Genomic DNA, 17428 nt, shown 5'->3' on the forward strand with positions numbered 1-17428 from the left:
TTGTATTTATGTGCGACGCTGGATTAGGGCAATCATGTTCAACAACCTTTTAGGATCAAATCCTTTCTAAAGAAGGCAAGATGGGGGTGATTTCTTGTTTTGGGGAGCAGGCAAGAGGAAATCAGCCTGGTTTGCAGATCATGAATTCTTTATCTGATTTAAAATCAATAGGAAACTCTATAGCTCTGTGTGTGTGTGTGTGTGTGTGGTGTGTGTGTGTGTGTGTGTGTGTGTGTAAACACATGTTCTAAAAATATTCAAAACAGCCAGCCCTGCTTCCAGTAAGGTTGTGGGGAAGGGGGGCAGAGGGAGGGAAATTCTATTTAAAAGGAATGGAGAACAGAGTGATCAGAGAAAGTGTCCTTCCTTAGGACATGTGTAACGTCTTACTATGGGATCTCTAAAAAAAAAAAAAGTGCTGATCTGTAAAGTGTTTAAGCGGCACAATGTGCCTTTGATGCTTCTGCAGCTGAAGAACCGTTGCCAATTTGATCAGCATTAACTACAGTTGCAGAGGTCTGGCACGTCCTAGAGCTATTGCCTTCTCTTACCTCACTAGTAGTGGTCCCTATTTATTCTCCCCTCAACCTTATTTCCTCCTGTCTTGCATGTCTTTTCCCTCCTGCTCTCTGGTGTATTTCCCCTCTTGTGACTGCTGCAAGCTCCTCCTGCAATCTACAAAAGGGAACTTCCCTGCATTAGAGGCTTGGATCTCCTCTCTGATCCCAGGTCCCTTTGCCTCAAACCCCAGCCTCACAGAAACACCCCCTCCCACCTCCCACCCCAAACTGCATAGCAGCTCAGTGCCACATTCGATACTCCTGAGCTGCGGCTTCAGGCTGTTGCTGTCTAGTCCAGGCTACTGTATATCAGTCTGGTTTGCTGCTTTCTTCCCCACTCGGCAAGGTAAGTGGTTTCTTTTGTTTAACTCCCTAAGATTTTTTGAGTAGTAACTGCATCATCCCTTCACGGATCTGCTTTCAGCATGATCTGAAGCGTGCTGGCGTGGAGCAGGCAGTCTCGCTGCTGGCTAGTGCTTTGAACGATTACATTTTTCAGGCAATAACTTAGTCCCGTTCTGCAGTAGGACAAACCTTTTGAGCCTGGAGGTTACAATTCAAGCATGCTAAAGGAGCAGTGCCGGAGGGTTAGAAGCAAAGGTTTTGGTCTTCTCCCTTCTGAACTTTGTGACTGGACGTTTGGGAAGGGGGCTCAGAGCAGTTGAGGACCAGACCTAGGGGTCCATATAATCTGCTACGACAGCTGTGAGAGTTGCCAGGATCAGGGATGTATACTGACGCCCTAATAATTAGGTAATAAGGTGCACATAGGGGAATTTCTCCCTAACCCCATGCTGTCAGTGGTTGTCTGGTGGCCTGCCAAATGAGAATTTATAACCTTTTAGAAACGAGTATTGTAGCTATTATAAATGCTGATGGGATTAGGCATATAAATGTCTAAACCGTTTCTTAATCTTCCTGAGGTCTTGCCCAGTGAGTTAAAGCCCATGAAGTGATGGTCAAGGAGTTATCTGGGATTATCTCCTGTTTTAAGCAGTTTCTAATAAACTAATAAATGGACACAGATAAAACACCAAGGTCTTCCAGTGTCTGGATATAAAAACAGACAGGATTTCTCATGTCTATAAACATGCTGGCTAAATAGTAGTTTCTAATTGCAAGGTATAGGTTCTCCCGGTCATTTCAGCTGTTCCTGTTCTGTTAATGGGTGAGCGAATGACTTGATCACAAAGGTAATTAATAAAGTATCAAAATAACTTAAGCTCTAGGGACAGACCAGTTACTGCTTCTCTTAATGGAACAATGTTCTGCCCTTTTTGATGTTTAACTTCACAAAAGCGTGTGGTAAAGACTAGGGTTTCTTATGTTATTTTTTTAGAGGACTAATGTACAGTAATTTCTGGTGTTATGCTTCCAAAACTTTCTGAAATCAGCTTAAGTAAAAGTAAAACCTGCATCCCTCTTCAGGGTCCATATGTCAAAGTACTTTAAAGATGTTAGTTAATAAGAAGCTATAAAGTGTTACATAACAAATGCTCATAAAGGATATAGCAGTCGACTTTTACAGTTGCTGCTGATTACTTCACTGTAATGTGAGGACATCACGATGGGATCCTCTTTGATGGCCATTATCATAATGTCAAACATCCCAGGGGCTGGGTTTTTAGTTCATTAGGAGAAATGAAGTACCAATTCTCGCAGCTGCTTTTTGCTGTAGCGAAAGAAAAGTGCCCTTCCCACAGATTCCTTGGTCCTCTCTTTCCCCCAAAGAGAAGTTTTAGCCTTGAAAAGATTTCCTCTTTTTGCTTAGGATTTGCATGGGCTGCCCAGGCCATTCAGTTTAAAGGCAATGGTAATAATCAGAAGCATTTTGTTGCTTCATTTCACTGAGATTTTTTCAGTCTTGTGAAATATGAAATTAGGATTCCAGGGTGAACCAAACATCTGGAATGGACCCTGTGATCTGAAATATCAGGAAAATCCCCAACCAAGCTAAGGTGAGTTGAGTCCGTGTTATTCAGGCCTAATTGACAAAAACATGCAGCTTTTAACTTTTGACTTCAAACAGATTTAAGTACATGTTTAAAGTTAACCTTTTTTGACATTAAAGTTAAGCTTTAACGTATTCACATTAAAGATCTTTTAAGTTAAGCTTTTTTGATTTGGGCCTGAGCTTGGATGTGAATTTGTGGCTGGAGCATCTCTAAGCTGTGGAGACAAAAAATAAAAAGTTAGTCCCATATTCAGGGAAAGTGGAAGACAGCAGGAGAGACAATAAGCCGGTAAGAAGTAATCAAGGAGGGTGTGTGTGTGCACGTGCATGTGTGTGTGTAAATCTGCTTTCTCTTTTTCTGTGTAAGAAATTTATATCAATTGCAGATGAATAAATCACACTCCAGTCACGAAAGCTTTCTTGGAAAGATACCTCTCCTCCCTTCTTTCCCTGTTTGCTTTCACGTTCAACTCACTACGCACAGTAGTTTCCTTTCCAAGCTGCACTGATCAGACCCTAGCCAGTGCAGTCTGATCCTTTGTGTGGCCCCAGTCAACATCTTTTTCAGTGTGAAAATGATCTAACACTTGTCTAACTCATACTTTCTGTATAACCACTAATGCCTCTTGTTCTGCAAAGGGTTTCTTATGCCTTCTAAATTTCTAAGTATCATTTGCTGCTATTATTTTTTGTGCTGCTCTTTCTGTTTTTCTCTTCATTTTCTGTCCATTTGCCTTCCATGTATTGCTTCTCCATACACTGCCACCTCTAACTTCAGAACAATTTTCATCCCTCTGAAGAATGGAATAAAGTTGTAACTATTTAGGCTCTAATCCAGTAGTATTTACTTAGGCACAGGTCCATTGATCTCAAGAGGGACAGTGACTAAATAAAGGTTTCAAGATCATACCTATAATCTTCTTCAACCAGTATTTCACGATTTCTCTTTTGTATGCTTATATGCAGAGCTCTGTCACTTTTAATTGAATCAGCAATGTTGATTCGGCAAGGAACCTGTTAGCTAGGTTTCTAGTGGGTGCTACCAAGAAAAAAAATACTTGCATTTTACTCTGAAATGTAAATTGAAATATGTCAGTCTCCTTTAGAACCTGTCCTTTACAGCAGAATTTCTCTTCCCTCTTCCATGGATTACACATACATCATATATCTCTTATTTTAATTTTCATGCAGTGTATATTGGGAGCAAGGGAAGTGGTATAAGAATAATTATGCCATAATACATATGTAATTTTATATAATATATAGTCAATTTGCAGACAGCAGAATATAATTTAGCACTTGTTAGTGATGGGGAGTTGTTGCTTTTCTCAATTCCTAGGACATACAAGCAGCCAGTCCCAGAGATCATCTGAGTACAAGCTAGATGTAATATTTACTTCATCTGTCTTCATTCCAAGATGATGTAATTTAATGAGAGGTTTTGGCAAAATTCACTATGGGTGCAACCACCTCCAGCAAGCCACCAGTCTTCGAGGACAGTGAAGAAGGTAAGAGAATGCTGTAATTGTTACCTCTTGGGAGAACAATATTCAGCAGGATTGCTAAGGCCTACAACAGTGGACACAGCAGCACACCCCAACTGTTACTTCACTGCTCTTGCTAAACACCAACATGGTTAATACGTGTGCATCCAAAAATGGGTATTGGGACACCATGTGAACTATGGTTTTGAGAAATGACAAGGTCATTGGGAGCCTGCAGGTGACCTCTTGTGACTGTCAGTTTTGAAGATGGAGAGTACCTGTTTGGAGTTTGGAAATCCAACCAAGGAGTGAGGTTTTTAAGGCTGGTGGGAGAACAGCTTGGGCATAGGGTGTTTCCCTGCCCATTTGGTGATGAAGGTTCTTGGAGATGCCAGCCAGCAACAATGGTATTAGATAAATTTGCCCTTCCAGGCTGCCATAGCAGCTATTGTTATGAAACCAGCACTCAGCACCGATAGCTCAGAACATGACAATGCAAATGCATTGCCATAGTATTAGCCTTAATACTTAGTGTCAGGGTCCTGCCAAGGGTACAGATGCAGAGTTAGAAAAATGCTCTTATTTCCTGTCATATGAGTTGATTTATTAACCGCCACTTGGGATGCCACATGAAAGCATATATTAAAATATATAAATAAATACATAAGATAGTCACTCGTCATTATAAACTACGATTGTCTGAGACATTTAAAATAATCAAATACTGAAAGATCTTGGCACATAAATGGGTAAATATTGTCTCCCTCTGTAAGGCCTCAGTTGTGTTCAGTGACATGAAATATAATTGATATTTATCAGTTGCAAAATGAAATCTTTACGGTAAATTTCCTTCAACCTTCATTATAACCTTCCACATCCTTCATGCATGATGGGAGGTAGCAAAACATTATATGTTAAAAAGGCAGACATGCAGGAGTTTTTGAAGCTGTACATGCACTGGAACCTCGAAAAATGTAGGACCCAACTTTCTGATCCATATGTAGAGAGGGCAGTAGTCATGGGACCAGTTATGGCTTCCTGATTTCCTTCTTCGATTTGATTATGTCTTTTATTGGACCAGGTATATAGTTTGTAGACAAGCTTTTAAACACAAAATGGCATTCTTCAAGTCTGGAAAGAAGATACAGCCTAAGCTAAATACCCTGGAGAATAACTGTTTTTATTTAACTCCAGTATGTAACACAAGGCCATTCAACTGCTGGGCTACAGGTAGCCTAAGAGAGGTTAATTTGTGTGTGGCCCCCACCAAGTTCCCACCCAGCTGCTCTCCATTTTTCTGTCTGCAGGCTCCCCCCTCCATCCTCTGGCTTCCAGTTTCTGCACCGAGAAGCAGGGAGGAGTGGCACAGCACAGTGCATTGCAGCCCATGGTGCCAGGGGAGCCTGCAGCCAGGGGGACCTGAGCGTCACGATGCTGTGTGGGGGTAACCAACACAACACATGGCCCAGGCAGCCCAAGGCTTGTCCTGGTGTGGCCCACGTGGTGTGGAGCCAGTGGCCCTTAGATGTTGGGCAGCCCTAATGTAAATAAAAAGGGGGATATCAACTTGAAAAACAGGGGAAGTGGGCAGTAAACCTGTAGAGCAAAGAGGAATGGCAGCAGAGCTGGTAAAGAGCAGCTGAACTAGATAGAAGTAATTAGACCATTCAAAAAGGAAGAGAGGCATTATTACCTGTGGAGTAAAGATAGGATAGTAGGCTTGGATCAGAGCACTGATCTGTTATTACACTGGTTAAGGACAGTACCTGCCTCTGGTACCTACTGGTACTCCATGTTGAATCCTATATTGCTAGAGGTTAGTGCAGTGTTTCTCAGCCAGGGTATAGAGAAACCCTGGGATGGCACTGCATCCTTTGAGGGGTACCAGGAGGTGTGAGGAGACAAACAAAGTGTGTGGAGATAAGCAGATAAGTATATAAATGAAGGCTCAGACTTGTCCCTGCCTGAACAATCCCCCACCCCTGTTGCTCAGCTCCTCTAAAAGGGGGAAAGCACTATACAGTAATATATAAATTAGTTTTTGAAATTGGGTGATACTCAATTCTTAGAAGGGATGGAGGGTGCCTTGAGTCCAATGAAGGGTGCCTCGAGGCAGAAAATGTTGAGAACCACTGGCTTAGGGGCTGCAGCAGATGAGTGGGAGTCAGGAGCGTTGAGATTTATTCCTGATTCTGCCAGTGCTTTTTGACCTTGAACAGCTTGCTTGGCTTGTCTGTGCTTGAGTTTCTCCTAGTTTATCTATCTGTAAAACAAGGATTATAATACTGCTTACCCACCTTGTCCTTATACCACTTCACACACATATAACACTCCAAGTGAATTTATTTTATTGTTATGACCAGGTTTGAGATCTACATCTGGATAAACTGGTGTTTTTCTCAGTGTTTTCACAGAAGCAGCTTAGCAGTGATCCACTCTTCCTAGTGATGTCTTTGCTGATGCTGCAGTTTGGTTCTTGGTCCAGTTTATTACAAGAGGACTGCTGGGGGGGAACCACATGTCAGTAACAAGCTGTGCTCACTTAGACACTTGGTCATCAACTACAGTAACAGCTCAGAAAGATGAAATGAGAGGTCAGTGCAGTGATCTGGATAGGGAACAGTCAGGCAGCCTATGAAGGAGCACATTGCATGCATCTCAGCTGATGAGACAACCTCAGTAGTTCCAGGGTGTCAAAAGATGGGAGAGTTATAGGGGATTGCACACATGGGTTTCAGGTAAAAAGAATTCCTATAGCACTCTTACCCCCAACCATCAGGAATGAAGTTGATGGGCTTTTTCATAAGCCCAGTTCACCTCTCCATGGTTAGTGGATGTGGAAATGCATGGTTAGTGGACTGACTCAAAGCAATGAGCAAAAGGCTGGCCCAGCCTTTCACTGTGCTGCTGTGGGGAAAAGAGAACGAAGGCAGCCGCTTACCCTTCTGGTGCCACCATGGAGCAGAAGGACAGAATTCCAGCCTGGTAGTCGGGACATCTCTCTCAGAGAGTCCGGGATTGAGCACCATGGTCGCAAGGGAGTATCTGGCTGGCCTCTGAGTATGCTTGTTGCAGTACACAGCGCACAGTGGTTGGTGAAACATGCTGCTCTTTTTTCAAAGGAAAAACAATTCTGTGTAGCAGGGTGTGTCCACCGCTATCTAGAGCCATTTTATCCCGATTCTGTAGCCCCAGTTCCATTCTCCCCTCCAAACCCTGTGCTCATGAGTGACTGGTGCCTCCTGAATCTGGGGGGGAGCTCCCACAGAAGCTGCTGAGAGCGGCAGCCTTGTCGGGAGGGCACCAGTCCTCCCGACAGCATCAGTGTCAGCCGTTGGGGGGAGCACCGACCCTGTCAGGGGGGCACATGCACCCCCATGCACCCTCTACCAGTCACCTATGCCTGTGCTGTACCTTAGACAGGATTTTGTACCTCTGAGCTTATTCGGAGAATTAATTTATGATGATATCCTCCCAACATAATGAGAACATGATGCACCATTTCCATGACTGTACATTGGGTTGCTAGACCTGTAATAAATGCTGAGTACGTGCATGGACGACAGTAACCTCCACTTTGGCTAAAGTGGCTCTTGGCCTTGCTCCCAAATTATTAGTGCAATTGTTCGTTATTTCACATTAAAGTAATTGGAGAAAATGATGGACAACAGCCTTCATGATGAGGTTTTCCTGGAGTTTGCAAATTTTAATCTTATATGTTCAAGCACTTGGTATCAGCATCTGCCATAAATAAGTAGCAGCACTGACTCAGCAATACAGATGACTGATTTTCCCCTTTTCTTCCTTGGAGTGATGTGGTCTGGGTGGGAGATTCTGCCTGTCACAAACAGAGGTCTCCTCCTGCTGGCTCTTTCTCACTTGGGTGGATTTCACTTTTCTTAACACCAAGGGTTGATTTTAATGACTAAAGAAATAAATACACCTATAAGAAATGTAGGTTTTCTTTTATGGTAAAGGGAATGAGGTCCTTTTCAATGGTCAAGCAGTAGTACCCCATGGCCAAAAAGTTCACTAGGTTTGCAGACACTTTCTTTTTTATCTGTTGACAAATTAAGAAAAAGAGACTTCCCCTCATTAATGATCACACCCCAAGGGATCAAATATATTGGAATTACTTATAATCACTGTGAAGGGGTGGGACACCAGAGGCAGCCCAGGGACTCCCTCCCTAGGGGATTATTCTCCAGACAAAGGGCTCCATCCTGAAAAGCATTAAGCATGTTCTAAAATCCCTCCCTTTTCAGGGAACTATTTTCATATGTTTGTAAGTGAACTGGAAGTTCTTGCATAGAGTTGCACACGTAGCGTATTCCTTGAATTTGTTGCTGTCTTAGATCACGCTATATTCAGGGGCTGGATGCAATGATTGTGCGAGGTCCCTCCCAGTCCTAATGTCCATGAAGTCTAATGTCTATATTACATACCATAGCAGTAGAAAAACACTAGTCCTCTAGCATTGAGGTGGATGATTTAAAAAGGTGGATTCTGATCATGGGACCTTTGTATCACTGTGGTCATGCTAAATACACTGACAAAAGTCATTCATCCACAGTTCTTGATGCACTTGACATGCCACATAATTATGCCTGTTATACAGTTAGGGGAACTGAGATGGATAGACTATAAGTGATCCGCCCAAATTCAGTGAGAGCTGATCTTGTATCCATTTGGAAACGTCCCATTCACTCCAACAGGACAGGATCAAGCCTATCATAATCTGTTGGCAGATGATGAACTCAAAGCCAGGTGTCTTTTTCACATTCCTAGCAGACTATTGTGTCCAGTATATCCCAGTGTCTCTCTAAAGCCGACTTAATATTCTTCTACCAAATATGGGAGCTAGAAGTGACTGAGAAATGAATAAATCATTATTTCTATGTTTGATTGTCCAAAACAGCTAAAACCCAGTGCTTTCCCCCCATGATTACAATAGGTATCTGTGGTGATATTTTGCAATGTGTTTTGTTCTTTTTTTATCATAAGTTTTTGGGCCACACTGTCTTAAAGCGTGCTTAAAAGTGGGTCACACAATGGTGTTGTGATCTCTAATTTGGTCTGTAGGTATTACTGCAATAGAAATGGGTAGTAATAGGTCACATGCAAACATGTAGGCATTTTCTGCAAATCCCGTAAATATGATGATCAAATAAAATGAGCATATTTAATCTTTAAAGGCATGATTCTAGCTGTGAAGTTAATTTACATTTGATAATGATTTTTAAAAGACATTTTTTCGTTAGCAGGTATTTTCAGTGGGTCTTGTTTTCACTAAATCTCATCAAAGGCCTGATCTACAGTCCTTGGAAGCCAGAGGAAAGATGACCACGAGCTCATAAGTAGCTTTAGGTTGCTTTATAACTATAATTGTTGTTCCATGTCACTCTGTCCTATCCATGCTGATGACTATCTTTATCAATTCCCCCCTCTTTGTTGTAACCCTGTCTGGGTTTGCCTTTCCATTTGTGCTGTAAGGAGAAGAAAAGGTCTTGGGCACTGTAAAAAACCATAACAGAGCAAATCCTCCAATCTCTGGAATGCTAAAGAAATCAATGCGAGCTCAGGGCACTCACTTACTACTGAGAGAAGGACTTCAGCCTCTCACAGAATTCATCCCTAAGTGTATTTTCAAATCAGATAATTGCCTGCTCAAATATATTTTCCTCCACATGTTGTTGGACTCAATTAGCAGGAAAGCACAAAAGCAGTTGCAAGATCCTGAATGTCAATTGCATGATAAATTACTCTTGGCAAGTAATTAGATCTGACAATTTCCTTATAAAGTAATTAGACCCTATAATTTCCTTATTTAAGGCCAAGCTCTGCCACCCTTAGTCACATGGAGTATACAGCTCCCTTGATTTCAATGGGATTATTCCTGGAGGAGGATCCTACACAATGTGAGTTAGGCTGTGGACATGAGTGGATTGATTTGTGACAAGTCAAGCTGTGTGCTAATTTTAAAAAGATAGGAACACATGATACAAGCCCAAAAAGCAGAGCATCTTGCCTCCATTGGGATAAATTGGGGCTACATTTCTCAGGCTTTCCAATGCCTGCTTTTCAGTCCCTCCGTGTTGAGTTCAAAGCCAGACTGAACTAAAAAATATTACAGGCAGCTTCCTAGTGAAAGGAAGTTAGGAGATCTAAGTTAAACCCAAGTAAATCTAGCTAGATATGAGCAATGTGACAAACACAGGATTTGAGCCAAGAGCACAAACTTTAATGAATTAAAGGATAAAGCCATTTATCAATTTCTGACCAATAATGTAGAGGGCCTACTATGACCTCATAGCAATCCCTGCATCCTACAGAGAGTTAGAAATAGATGGATAAAAAGTGACTGATACCATAACTGGTTACTTCCATAATCCTTGGAGGTCTGGAAAGGAAAAACTGGTGAAGTGGAAAAGGAGTGAACAGAGAGGTAGATAGGAGAGAGTTAGTGAGGAGATTATGTTGGGAAGCTGCAATGAAAACTGTTAACTATCAATACTATGCAGTTGTTATTAGGCAGGGAGGCATTATATGCTGTGGACACTCAAAACCTAGTCAAATGTTTGAACGGCTTCTGGTTGGAGTTCTTTAAAATAACATCATTTCTCAATTGAGATAATGTACAGGAAGGTATAGCCAGAGGAAGGAGGATATGGTTTGTTTTCTCTTTTTGTTGAGCTTCCGGATTCATTCAGAAAAAAATAACTGTTTCTCTCTCCTAAGATGCTCATTCAGTACATTGGCTTAATGTCATCAATAATTAATCCTTCATGTTGTTGGCCTGACATTAGCATCAACATTAGTGATATATGTCAGCTAAGAACTGGCAGTAGGTACCAAGACACTGAAGGAAGAGAGATGCTGGTGAGCCCAAGTATAAGATAAAATGGAGGCTACTATTACCAGGACATTCATTGTGCTCAGTGGTCTGGCAAATTCCATATTTGCTGATCTAACAGTTAGGAATAATCATTTCTGGATCCCATTCCTACCCAGTAAAAAATATGTATGTCAGATTAATTATTTGTGAGACATCTGAGGTGCATGAAAGGCACGTTGGAAGTACAAAACAGTGGGGCTTATTGTTGTTTAAGGTATATAAGAAAATAAATATTCACAGCCAAGCTTCTGGGGTTTGGTCAGCTCAGCACCAAATTAGTGGGACCTTGATCCTAACTAAGCACACGGGGACAAAACCACTATAAATATTATGCAGTATTTGGGTCTGGCTCTCCAATTCTCGCATTTTCTGCCCAGTTTCAGGCACACACATAGCTAAGAATGGGTATGACTCATTCTGTATCCAGGTCTTCTTTAAAGTAATCTTCAGTCCCATTGCCAAGCTGCTGTGACAAGCAAGGACTGTGCTTGATTTTTACTCATTTCATCAATCTATACCATTTTGTTAATATATTCAGGGCTTGGGTTTTTTTGCATTGCTTTCAAGAGTACCCAAGCATCCGCTGTGCTGAGATAGGCATTTTGTATTTATAGAATTTGATTAATGGCTGGAAACACTGGCCATTTCAATAATGGCCATTTCAATAATTGCTAATCAGTGACTAAAAATCTTTAATGGCTTCTCTCTGCTGGGGCTGTAATTCACAGAAATCTTTTAATATTTCCCATAGGGAGAAATTTACATTTTTTTCAAGTGATGCCATAGAAATGTACCCTCCTCTATTTAGGAAGCAAGCGTTTAAGAAAGATGTTAGGAAAATGAATAATGTGCATACAAATGCACAAACCCATGAAGTTGTAGCTACTCATTCACTTAGCAGAGAATGTATATTATAATAATTCATGATTTAAATATTCTGAATTTTTTTGTTTAATTTGCTAAATAAGAATGAGTTGTTTGCACATGCTCAGTCAGGCACTTTAAACAGTGCGAATGGTGAATTTTGCAAAGCCGAGAGCTGTAAAGAAAGTAAACCTGGGTGCAGATGATCCAGATTCAATTCCCTGCTTTGCCGCAGTCTTTATGACCATGAGGCAAGTAACTTAATCTCTCCATGCCTTTGTCCTCCCTTCTGTAGAATAACAGTAATAATAGGATTCCCTTTGTCTATCCTAAGCTTTCCTATTCACCTTGTAAAGTATGCATATGTGCAACAGGACCTAGCATAGCAGGGTCTAGATCTCCTCTGGGGATTCCAGGCACTACTGTGATACGTACAAGAAATAATAATAATGCCCCTTGAATCACTTTCCAGAGTTGTCGTTGCTCTTATGTGACTATTTTACATGGCATTTGGATTCTTCTTTTAAATGGATTTCTCCAGAGGTTTGATTTGCCTTCAGGTGAAAGGAGATGATTACATTACTGTCCTTTCATCTTTTACTCTAAGAATGCTCTGCCTCAGATGAGAGCTAGTTAGTTTTAAAGCAAATGTATTAACCAAGGTAAGGTCATAGTCCTGCAAGGTGATCTCATGTTCTACTGGAGTCAGGATCAGGACATATATTAAGGGACAGATTCTCACCCTTGGCTCCATCCCATTTGGGCCATTCCTGTCCAAAGAGGTTGGACACAGCTCCCCCGGTGAACTGGAGTTTCTATGCGTACGGAATGGTGCGCACCGGGAAAGGGACCAAGACGGACAAGACAGAACATACAATGCCTGAGCTGATCCCTTGCCAGCCTTTTGGTCCTTATTAAATTGCTCCTGCCAGAGCAATTCAGAGGCTGCTTGATTTGATCTGCTTTCCATCAGTACTTGTTACGGCCTTGGAAATCTTTGAAATTGGGGAGTGAGGGATAGCGGGGTCTCAGCTGCCTTTGTCCCCTGCCCCTTGGCCCTGTACTAGGTGTAGCTTGTTTGTATCTGGTGACTGGACCTGTAAATGCCACTCCTTGTACACCATTGAGAAGGGGCCTGGGTTATTCTGTGGCTGTGGGAACTTCTGTGTTGAATGAAAAGGAAAAAAAATAGGATGACATTAGTCCATCAGGTGATGGTAAATGGTGCCCAACTGACAGAAAGTTGAAGGGACAGAAGAGCCCATCCTATAAAGTGTTTTCTCTGGGATATTGCTCTCTTCCTGCTCCTGCTCATTTCAAGAGAAGCTGAGGCAGCCCAGTACCTTGCAGAATGAAACACTGAATGCTTTCTTCCTTATCCACACAACTAGGACAGCATAGACATTGCCGCACATTGTCCTGCACAGTGCATCTCCACCGTGACCTGGTTAGTGAGAAGATAGTTTAGGGTAGGATTTTCAAAGTGGCTCAGCAGTGGCTTAGTTCTGTTCCATATGATGTTGACGATAATTTTACCGCTGACCCGTGTGAAGGCAGGATTAGGCCAACCGATTCTTAAATCCCCTCCTTCTCCCCTTCTTAAGCTCATTTAGTCCTTAGTTTCTGTGTTAACCATTGTATTGGTCATGGGTTTTATTTCCTCTGTAGTGCTGGCATTTATAGTTGGAACTCATGTCGCTCAGTTGTTAGAGCATCAGATCCTTAGGATTCACAGCTTTGATTCAGATGACAAGTTGTAATTTGATGATAGAAGGTTCTGAAATTTATCAGAGAAAGGTATAACAAAAATCAGTGATTGGAAGGTAAAGGTAGATACGTTCTTACTAGAAATGAAGGGTAATTTTTTTACAGTAACCCAAATTAATTATTGGAATGATTTACCGAGGGTCACTGTGAAGTCTCCATCACTGAAAAACTTTTCAAGCGAGAGGGAATGTTTTTCAGAGGTATGCTCTAGTTCAAACACAGCTATTGAAATTGAAGCAAGCAAGACCTAGTACTGGATATCAGACTATACATTTGTCATGGTCCCTTTTGACTTTGGCATCCATGAAACATCTGTCCAGTAGGAATTGGAGTTAACTTGGTTCAGGTCATTTTCCGGTCTTCAGATTGTAACAGCTTTTTTCCATGACTGACCTTGGGCTGGATTCAAACTAGCAGTCAGAATCTGGGGAAGCGTTCCGAATGAGTCAGAAATAAAGTCATGATATGTGCATAAAGAGAGTGTGTTTCCTCTAGATACATAGTTTAAGTCTGTTTTTCACTGGTGCATCCACAAAACTCTCAGTGATGTTAATTAAAAGCAGGAATATAGTTTTATGGAAGGAATGGAAGCCATTACATACCGTATCCTCCTTTTGCAGTAGTGGGATGGATGACTAGGTGATGGATATTAGATAATATACACCCATTCAAGTAGTGACTGCTACTTAATAGATGGGATTTTAATGAGGCTTTTGACAGGGTTGATGTGTCCTTCATGAGGCTGTTTCTCAGGCTTCCTTAGCTCCTTCATTTTTATCTGTATCATGCCCCTTGAATCTGTATTCAAATATGATATACTACAAACCCTTGCTTAATGTTTCAGGCATATCATTCAGCGTGCTCTTAACTGTATACACAGCTGTATAGCTGTATATACATTGCCACTGTTCCTGAACCTAAAATATTTGCCCAAGCTTATCTGATCATATGAATTCTTTCTTTGATGAGAAGGATTTATCAAAGTATATCTAAAAAGAACTGAATTAAGATTTGCATTGTGCATGGGTCCAAATGGAATGATTTAGGTTTTATTTCAGATTTTTAGCAATGCAAAGCTTAGTAGCATTTAGGGGTGAGGCTTTTGGATTGACCCACTGTGAAAGTACGAAAAGGTAGGTAGGATGGAGAGATAGAAAGAATGATTGTCCCTAATGAGATGTTCTACAGATCAAAACTGTCATGTTATTTACAAGTCATACCCGGATTAGAATCTATTTAACAAAAATCAAAACTACAAAGATGAAAGAAGGGCAAAGCAGCTGGAGAGCGTTCATGTGTAAGTGCTGTGGTTAGGTTTCAGAGGTTCTTAGACTTTCGTATGTTAAGGCCTGGTGGGACCAAGCTGAGCAGGTGGCCTGACTGTGCATAACCCAGACTGTAAAATTTGACAGCACACCACAGGATTATGCAAAGCTTTCATGTGTTTGGGTCACAGTCTTTGATTTACTCATTTCCATTAAGTGAGCAGTAAAAAAAAGTGTGCAGTTAGACCAAGATACTCTAGAAGAATAAAAATCAGCAATGGAAAATACCACTGGACTCATCTGGTCTATCTGGTTTATAGACTGCTTTCAGCACAGATTACCTCCTTATGTAGGTTCATTTGGTCTCTTGAGAGAAGTAAGAAATTTCAAAATGAAAGAGTGACCATCTGTTCTGTGTGTGTTTTCACCTTCCTCTGGCGCTATGTATACCGGTCAGTGTTGGAGGCCAGTACCAGTCTCCACGATATGGCATGGTAAATTCTCTAACATGGTTTATCTTCAAATAAGATCAGTTTAAATTACTGCCATGTTTTCTTTTCATATGATCTTCTTTTCAAACAGTGTAAAGTCCAGTTAGGACTTAAATCCTGATGCTGCTCTGATTTGCTTCTACTGTTATATACAGGGTGTGCTACATGTTCCTTAATGCACCGCAGTTACTGTACATTAAGTTTAGTACTTGGATAACCAAGTACTAAATCAATGTGCAGTAATTTGTGCTTCTGTACAGTAGCACCAGTGCACAAGTTTTTAGAGACGCTTACTGCGCAGTAGCCTAATATTACTGTACAGTACTGTATTAGCACGGTTTTTGCCTGGCACGCTACTGCACAGTGTTATTAGGCTACTGTGCAGTTAGCATCTCGTGTAGATGTTCCCACTGTGAAGCTGTAGCCTAATGTCAGTCAGCATGTCATGGTCATTATCAAATGCCCTTGTTTTGTGTCACAGACCAAACATGAATTTGGCTGTGATCCTGTATGAATCATTGGTGGGGGACAATGTGTCTTTTGCAGTGGAAGTGTGAGTTACAACAGTCTTGCTGAAAAAATCTCGGTTGATAAAATGTTTGGGGAACAAATGGCTCTTGGTTTCTGTGTAGCGCAGTTCAAGGTTTGAACTATATTCATTACGGAGGGCAATCACAAGAAGCTGGATTTCCCAAAGCAGCCTTTGATCTAAGAGGCAAAGGAGGAAGAAAGTTTAGTAAGACATGAACAGATGGTATTCACACACCAATGCCCCCATGAAAACAAGACAGTGCTTAAGTAGTCTGCAGTGCAGACTAAGGGATGTTAACTAAGAACCTCATCTATGGCATTGTAGCCAACCCTTTTCGTTCTCCTGTGACAGGTTTGGCTGGAACCTCCATCTGGGAAAAGAAACAGTAAAGGATGTCCTCAAGGTGTTGAACTTGGGCACATAGGGAGCCCAAGAAGTCTTCTGTGGTACCATAAATGACACCATTTTACACTTGGTGTAAATTTGCTGAATCAGACCTTGATTTTTGGGTGAAGCCCAAGAAGACAGCCACTATTTTCTCCAGGGATATTTAGGATTTTGTTTTGTTGCTAATCTCTAGTGTTAATGAGACACCTCAGAAAAGATTTCCAAAGAACTATAGGGAATTTGACACCTAATCCCCTTAGGACAAATCTCAGTGCAAGTACGCAAAAAGACTTAACCTGTCTGCACCAGACAGATATTATGATAGCTGCAGTACGGGCATCCATTTGGTCTGCTTTGTAAAGCAAAGTCGTTTCCTTCTGATTTCCTGTAAGATTTCAAACAAAATGCAAGAGGGATGGTTATTGTAAAGGGGAGAGTCCTTTGGTTTTCTACAAGCATGAAAGGTCGATGTGACACCTTCCCAGGTGAGATTGCTCAGGTGTTTTCACAATCTGGTAAAGCACTGCACACATTATACTAAATACAAGCCATTAGTTGTATCCTGATGATGACATGATAATACTGGCTTGCAAGAAAGAGTTTGAATCCTTTGAAGTGGAAGCAAAATCCAGTTTTATTTGTGTCTAAAACCTCACTGTGTGAACTCTCAGAGAACGGGGATGATCACTATGGAGAAAGTTGTCTTCTACAGTAATTAATAAAATGCTAGCCTCACAGCTGGCAGTCTCAGCAGAGAATTCAGGGATTGAGCATGGAGAGAAAGCTAAGCCAGTTTTCACCAATTCCTATGTGTCCCCACCACAGCAGTCAACACTAATTGGCTTTCCTCCTGTTAGTCTCAACAGAGAGGCCACTGACTAAGTGGCAGCATGGAGTACAACTTCTCCTCTGGGGCCCTGGAGGCTATCGCGGTGGCACAATGGTGGAGCCACAGTGGGGAGAACTTGCCCTACTGCTTCCTCCACTGCCTGCGCTCAGTGGGGGAACAGAGGCTGTCAGTGTCCAGCGCTGTCAACCTGGCACTTTTCTGCAGTGTGAAACTCACTTTATAAATAAAATATTTTGAAAGTGACTTTTTGTAAAGAAAAAAAGTCGTCTGACCCCAATGCAGAAGTTTGGTATTGTTTCTTTTAATGTGCGGAACAATTTCGAATGCAGCCTGCTCCCCGGTTAGTGGTGTAACAGGAAAAAACTGGCATGAATGAGTA

At 41.6% G+C, this 17428-nt stretch overlaps 1 protein-coding gene across 1 annotated transcript in view; it reads left to right on the forward strand.

Annotated features, from left to right (window-relative positions):
- The first annotated feature begins 535 nt into the window (after window positions 1-535).
- STK32A (serine/threonine kinase 32A) overlaps window positions 536-17428 on the forward strand; it is a 69280-nt gene continuing 52387 nt past the window's right edge. Inside the window, exons 1-2 of the mRNA XM_019506386.1 lie at window positions 536-906; window positions 3854-4022. Coding sequence (XP_019361931.1) covers window positions 3971-4022 — 52 coding nt within the window. The 5' untranslated portion in view covers window positions 536-906; window positions 3854-3970. The remainder of the gene's footprint in view (window positions 907-3853; window positions 4023-17428) is intronic.

This window comes from Gavialis gangeticus, unplaced genomic scaffold, assembly GCF_001723915.1.
Source record: "Gavialis gangeticus isolate Ggan-Ray unplaced genomic scaffold, GavGan_comp1, whole genome shotgun sequence".
Taxonomy (NCBI): domain Eukaryota; kingdom Metazoa; phylum Chordata; order Crocodylia; family Gavialidae; genus Gavialis; species Gavialis gangeticus.